Raw genomic sequence first — 7,432 nt, forward strand, 5'->3', positions numbered from 1 at the left:
TCGCGCGATTTTTTGCGCAACTCGTCAGTGAACAACGGCTCTGTGTAGTTAATGCTGCTCAATGTGAAAGCACGCACGTGATGGAGATTTACCGCTGATTACAGAACCGGCTTTACTGATAAGATGCGCGTTAAATATCGCATGCGATCGTGCAGCCCTACTAGGTAGCATATCTGAAATCTGTGGAATGAGAAAAGCCGTCATATCTGTAACAATCAGCGTGACAGTCAGCACAGAACATGTGGCCTCAGGACGTGTTGCATGCACTGGAATGTTGAAATTTGCATGTCCTGAAGACCTGCTTGCTGGGACTTTATCAACAGCTGGTTTGGTTCATGTCCAAATGAATGAATCGCTCACTAGTTCAATATCAACAGATGAACTGTGTAAAACGAGTCATCTAGAACTTCTGTTGCATAACAGTAAAGACATTTTCAAACATTTTAATCACAACAAAAGACAGTGAATCATGGCTTCTAGAGGTTTAGGTTATAGCCTGCAGGACAACTAGTATTTTAACAGTTAACAGATTTCTTCCAATATTTACAATTATATTAAGATTCAGATGAGACATCAACTTGAGTTGAGTTCTGCTGAAATCATGATTTCTATTGTAATAATCAAGCCAAACACCTTACAATGAATGCAGCTGAGCTCTACTGAGACCATGATTCACAAAATCACAAATTCTAATAAAATGAAAAAATTAAGCCAAAGATATCATCATGGGATGCAGCTGGGCGCTACTGAAATCAATATTTTGTCAGAAATCATAAAGCCAAAGACATCAGGATGGGAAATCATGAACCGATCAGAAACCATGAAGCCATAGATGTCATGACACAGTTGAGTGCTACTGAAAACATTCATAAGAAACATGAGCATGATTTTATCAGAAATTATGAAGCCAAATATGTCATGACGGGGTGCGGCTGAGCGCTACCAAAATCATGACTTCATCAGAAAACATAAAGCCAAAGATCTAATTATGGGACACAGCTGAGTGCTACTGAAATCCTGACTTTCTCAGAAATCATTAAGTCAAAGATGTCATGATGGGACCCAACTGAACGCTACCAAAATCATGATTTGACCAGAAATCATAAAGCCAAAGATCTCATACAGGATGGGGCTGAGTGCTACAGAAATCATGATTTTATTCAAAATCATGAAGCCAAAGATCTCATTATGGGACACAGCTGAGTGCTACCAAAATCATAATTTCACCAGAAATCATAAAACCAAAGATGTCATGCATAGTATGTAGCTGAGCGCTACTGAAGCTTATAGCCAAAAATCTCCTGGTTGGACGTAGCTGAACACTATACCAAAATGATTATTTGATCAGAAATCATGAAGAAAACATCTCATGACTGGACACAGCTAATAAGCACTACCGAAATCATGAATTTGATCAGAAACTATAAAGCCAGAGACCTCATAATGGGACATGGTTAAGTGCTACCAAAATTATGATTTGATCAGAAATCATGAAGCCAAAGATCTTATGACCGAACGCAGATGAGCGCTAGCAAAATAATGATTTTATCAGAAATCATACTGCTTAAGATCTTGTGCCAGGACATGGCCGAGTGCTACCGAAATCATGATTTAATCAGAAATAATAAAGTTAAAGATAGCAAATCTTTACTGGAATAAAAAGCATCATCATGAAATCATGATTTCTACTGAAATATGAAACACATAATGAAATGCAACTGTGCTGAAATCATCAAACTGTGAGTGCCGTCATGATTTCTACTGAAATTACTCAAACAGATCACATGAGGAGCTCAACCTGAGCTCAGAGCGGAATATTAATGTCCAGCTCAACCCAGACTCATTTACTAACGCCACACCCACTCATATTTTGTCAACTTTCATTCTTCCGCAGCTGAAATGTGTTGGGAAAAGGAAATGAACTGTATACAGAAGAACTGAACCTGACAGAGGCGTCCATTTGACAAAACTAAAGCTATTTAGCTCGGAGCTTTCCACCTGTCGACAGCTCCATCATATTCATAACGCAGTGAGACCATCACTGGGCATGTGCTGCTTTGCATCTTATTTTATTAAGACAGGCAGACAGATGCTTAGCAAATTATTACAGATAATCTACACATAACATCCCCCAGTCGTACTCGATGAATGACAGGAAAACAGCGACCAGCAGCCTGTCATTGAGATCAGCAATCATTCAAAGAATTCATATGGAAAAACACCAATTCACATCGACTCGAGCAGCACTTTATTTGATAGACTTGTCAGCAATGAGCTGTATCTTTAGCAAACAAAGGCCTGCTTTCCATCCATCGCACAGGAGAAAACATCACATCACCATCTGAAGGGTAAATAAGAGCAGATGATGCTCCTCTCTCACCGTAGCGTCGGCCCCACGCACGCCGTGTCCGTGCTCTCGATCTCTTGTAATATTCGCTCATGTTCGGTGATAGTCTCCAAGCTCTCGCTCTCCGCCATGTTGGCTCTAATCGTCACAGTGTTCGCTTGTGACAATGCCGACGGAGATGCAGTAACTCGAGTCCACCGATTGGTGTCGCTGCAGCAGCTCGCGGGGTTTGCAGGTCAGGTATAAAGGTCACTGTTTTGGGCCTCTGTCAGTGAGCTAGTGACTATGCAGAGCTAAAATAAGTCGAATATTATAGGAGAGTGCGCAAGGGTCTTTTCTCTTGACCTTGGATGGAAACAAATCTCACACATTTGATGAATGGCTGTTTTGTATTATTATCTGAATATCAGCAGTTGTAACATTTAGTCAGTCGAAGGTTTATGTAGTTTTATGTAAAATTATGTAATTCTGTGTCTGTTTGTTAATTAGGAATTTGTGGGCACATTATTAATGTTTTAAGATTTAAATATTGATTTTATTCTGAAGTGAAAACTTAAAATAAGAGCTCTGGGATAAAAAGAATTGACACAGAAGGCCCAGAGTGACGTGTTGTTACTAGTTTTGTTATTATTATTATTATTTAATGCTTACTGTAATTCATGGGGTTATTATTCAGTAATTCCATGAGTTAGATGTGCATTTTAGACATCTTCAATATTCATCAAAACCCAGATATTGAGTGAAAACATTCCATTTGAATTCACAGTATTGCTATTATGACATATCTTCAATTAAAATATGGGCTATTAAATATGTATTTATTCATATGCCTGTATATACACTACCTGTAAACATATGGAATCATTTTTGTTACTCGTATATTTTTTTTTTGTAATTACTTAATTGTACACCCTAAAAAATGCTGGGTTAAATACAACCCAGTGCTGGGTTAAATAGGAACAAACCCAGCAATTGGGCTGTTTTGACCCAGCGGTTAGGTTAAATGTTTAACCCAACCTTCTGGGTAGTAACCCAACCGCTGGGTCAAAACAACCCAATTGCTGGGTTTGTCCCTATTTTACCCAGCACTGGGTTGTATTTAACCCAGCATTTTTTAGAGTGTATACAGTATATTCACAGTTTGTGAAAATAATTAGAAAATGTTTAAAATATTTTGAAATACAGATATTTATTTTATTTTATTTTATTTTTGTAATGTTTCTGACATAATTACACAATTTTAATTTATATAATTTTATTTATTATTATATTTGATTTATTGTATTATTAATATAATACTTCTTTGAAAAAAAATTTCTATTTGCATTCCAAATAGACCTGATATAAAAAATAGGCCTGTCATACTGTATACATATAATTGTGGGAAAATAACACCATCCATCAAAAAAAAAAAAAAGCATCCATCAAAAACACTATTATTTTAGAACATGTAACAGTCACTCTACCTTAAGGTCGTTCCTAGGGGCAGGACTACTGACTCCAGCTCTGCTAAAACATTCCCATACACCTTTCCTTCTCCTTTGTCCTCTTCTTGGGGACTTGTGGGAATCTTGAGACTGCTGCTGCTGCTGTTGTACATGTCTGTTAGTCTGTGTTAGACTGGGAGAATCGTGCTTCCTGCAGGACATGCACATACTACAGTCAGCAGAAAACTGCAACTAAGGGACAGACCTTGTGATCTCTAGTACTTTGAATCCAACAAAACAGACTTAAGTGCTGTCCTGTTAAATATTTTCCAATTGTGTTTCGAGATTTATCACACTATTGGACCAGGATCTGAATTGTATGGTACACGAGTCCACTATAAAAGACTCAGAAAAAAGTGTGATATTGTAAAAATGCTTTGCACACGTTTATGATAAGTTCATTTATACGAATAACTTGTAAGAATAACCTCAAATCGTATAGCATGTCTTACATATTTGCACTTGGACACTGCTCATGAAAAATTGAAAAAGTGAACAAAAGAAGAACTCACCAGAGAAAAAAAATATTTACGCCATAACATCAACTGTTTGATTACATCTAAGAGGAATTATCTTACAAATTACACAGATTGCAAAACACTGTTCTGTTTGCAAACCATAGACAAGCCATTTCCTCTCTGTTTCAAAACAAGAAGAGGTTGTGACCTAACTTACAGGAAACGAGATAAACATTTTTTTGTTTTTTACTAAATGTTTACGTGTTTTTTACACAAAGCTTTTATGTGTAACTTGTCTTTAGAAGCAACATATTTAACTGACCTGTTTTGTCTTGTTTTCATTATCAGTTTGCAACCTCTTTTCTTTTTGAAAAACAGTAATACTGTGAAATATTATTACAATTTAAAATAACTGTTTTCTATTTAAATCTATTTGAAATGTAATTCATTCCTGTGAATGCTGTGGATGCCAAGCTGTATTTTCAGCATCATTACTCCAGTCTTCAGTGTCACATGATCCTTCAGAAATCATTCTAATATGCTGATTTGCAAAGTTGAAAAATTGAAAAAAAAAAAAACTGTGATGCTTAATATTTTTGTGGAATCCAGGACACGTTTTTTTCAGGATCCTTGATGAATAGAAGGTTCAAATGCATCATTTTTTTCATAGAAGCATAACAAACATTTAAGAAAAAAAAGATTTGAGTCACTTTCCATAATGAAATCTTGTGTTAGACAACAGCTGAATCACATGACTTCTAACATGTATGAGGACCAGTGTTGGGGAAAGTTACTTTTAAAAGTAATGCATTACAATATTGCGTTACTCCATAAAAAAGTAACTAATTACATTACTTAGTTACTTTTTATGGAAAGTAATGCGTTATGTTACTTTTGTTTAAAATAAAAAAGTTCTATTTTTGGCAAATATAAAAGCCTTTTCACACCAAAAGTGAAATGAATAAGCCTCTGTGAGTGAGATGAATTAATGCATATTCATATTTATTTTAGAACTACAGTAACATCTGATTTCTCTCAACATGGGGACAGGAGAGCTGTCAATAAATTTGAAAAAAATAAGTATAAGTACTTATAAGTAAAGTACTTATTAAAATAAGTACTTATTTGAAAAAGTAACTCAGATAGTCTCTTGTAAATGAAAAAGTAATGCGTTACTTTACTAGTTACTTGAAAAAGTACTCTGATTACGTGACTCGCGTTACTTGTAATGCATTACCCCCAACACACCTGTTTTACACCAGTTTTTTCTTAGAATATTGTACACTTCTGTTTTATGAACTTCAAAAATGTTTTCTTTTACTCAGATGTCAGGTATCTAACCACAATATCAAGATGAGCATATAGAGCAGTGTATCACTTTATCCTCTCACAAGAGCCCAGGATGTATTTCCATCCTCACCCACAGGATAATTAAACAGCTGCACCTGTGAATCACAATGAGTCATTGAGGCACATATTGAAAAGGCGAGTCAGCGTATGGCCTGCCATAAAGCTTTGGGAAAATTTAGAACTAAATACAAGAGCAGACAAGTGCAATTTAATCTGGGCTGCTCAGGAGTTGTGTTTAGTCAAACGTCCAATTCAGCAAAATGACATTATTCATAAATGATGCCGAAATATAATTGACATCTTTATTTTATGAGATTCATTTATTACTAATATTCTGTATGTGACATTAGATTGCTAATGATTCCATTTGCAGTTAGTCGTTTAAAAATTAAGGCAGGTCAGAAAATTAAAAATGTTTAAACAACAACTTTTATTTAGAATGAAATACATTCACATCACCACAATAATGTTAAATTAAATTATTACAGTATAAAGCATTTTGGCCTGTTGATTATTTTCCAACCGCACGTTCAAATGTTTTACATATACAATATATTATATATACACTACTTTAAAAGACAAAAACCAGCTTACGTGAGGCCAAGCACGACAGTGTGTGTGTGTGTGTGTGTGTGTGTTAAAGCATTGTTTAAAAAGCACTTTGTGATTGAGCCACTCGCACACTATACAAGTGAACAAGAAGGACTGTAATTTGTTTAAATGAGTCACATGATGATTTCACATCTGGTCATCTTCTTGGAATGGTGGGTGGTCTTAACACAACCTTCACTCTATCTCCTGTGACCTGCAATGTGAAAAGTCTACAGTTTACCAAAAAGGTGAACGTAAGATTTCTTATAGTGTAGCTGTATTGATATGGAAGCATTTGGACTGCTCACATATGAAGCAGCACATTAACATTACAAGATAAACTGTGTTATATGTAAGCATACATAATAATATAATCACTATAAGAGTAAATGTAAGTAACTAACTTGATCTGTACTCCAGGATCCTGTTGCTAAAGATGGTTTGACTGGAGGAACAGGAGGTGGAGTCGGCTTGAGTCCCTACAATTACACAGACTCAAGCTGAGAGAATGTATTAACAAGTACACAAGCACAATGAAATTACTTACACGTTATTGGCTCTGTCCAAAACTTATATCCTACTGAAATAGGTTGGATACTGTGTCTATTTAAGTCACAGTATCAAACCAAAGATACAAGCTTTTACAAACTAGGGGATGAGTGAAAACATTTTCGGTGGTAATCGACAGGAAGCCACAGATGACTCAACTAATGATTTGGATGATTAAAATAAAAAAATTAAAAAGAAGTATTCTCTTTCTTTGAAAATGTAAATTGAACAGGACTACAAGTATTCAGTTTCAATATTACTTGAGTACAAATAACACATTACAAAGTACAAATTCCCTACAATAATACTTATTAAAATCACTCAAGCATTACAGCCCTGATTTTAATAGTTTGGAAATAGCATATGTTTACTGTAATAAGCACTAACATTTTTTTTTTTTTTTTAAATATACTACTGTTTTGTATTACTTTTATGATACATTTATAATGCATGTTTTTGTTTAACTTTTTGGAGATTCCTATATTGCAAGAAAAAAAACATTTCTGGCCAGAACATATTTTTAAATATATGATATGTATATAGTGTGGATTCCAATCTTAAAATACATTTTGGACAAATGTGTTTAATAGATTTTTAACAATAATATATATATAAAAATGGCAAAAAAAATTCTAAAATAAATTATATAC

At 34.8% G+C, this 7,432-nt stretch overlaps 2 protein-coding genes across 5 annotated transcripts in view; both read right to left on the reverse strand.

The window, feature by feature from the left end:
- The window catches only part of LOC107695547 (exocyst complex component 6), a 58,614-nt gene extending 56,056 nt beyond the window's left edge, over nucleotides 1–2,558 (reverse strand). For all 3 annotated transcript variants that reach the window (XM_016495523.1, XM_016495522.1, XM_016495520.1), the window contains exon 1: nucleotides 2,381–2,558. In XM_016495523.1, coding sequence (XP_016351009.1) covers nucleotides 2,381–2,478 — 98 coding nt within the window. In that variant the 5' untranslated portion in view covers nucleotides 2,479–2,558. The remainder of the gene's footprint in view (nucleotides 1–2,380) is intronic.
- Nucleotides 2,559–6,054: 3,496 nt separating this feature from the next.
- LOC107695548 (zinc metalloproteinase-disintegrin-like crotastatin) overlaps nucleotides 6,055–7,432 on the reverse strand; it is a 15,029-nt gene continuing 13,651 nt past the window's right edge. For both annotated transcript variants that reach the window (XM_016495525.1, XM_016495524.1), the window contains 2 exons: nucleotides 6,638–6,712; nucleotides 6,055–6,447 (listed from right to left, as the gene is read on the reverse strand). In XM_016495525.1, coding sequence (XP_016351011.1) covers nucleotides 6,391–6,447; nucleotides 6,638–6,712 — 132 coding nt within the window. In that variant the 3' untranslated portion in view covers nucleotides 6,055–6,390. The remainder of the gene's footprint in view (nucleotides 6,448–6,637; nucleotides 6,713–7,432) is intronic.

The sequence above is a fragment of the Sinocyclocheilus anshuiensis genome, unplaced genomic scaffold (assembly GCF_001515605.1).
Source record: "Sinocyclocheilus anshuiensis isolate Anshui unplaced genomic scaffold, SAMN03320099.WGS_v1.1 scaffold466, whole genome shotgun sequence".
Classification (NCBI taxonomy): Eukaryota; Metazoa; Chordata; class Actinopteri; order Cypriniformes; family Cyprinidae; genus Sinocyclocheilus; species Sinocyclocheilus anshuiensis.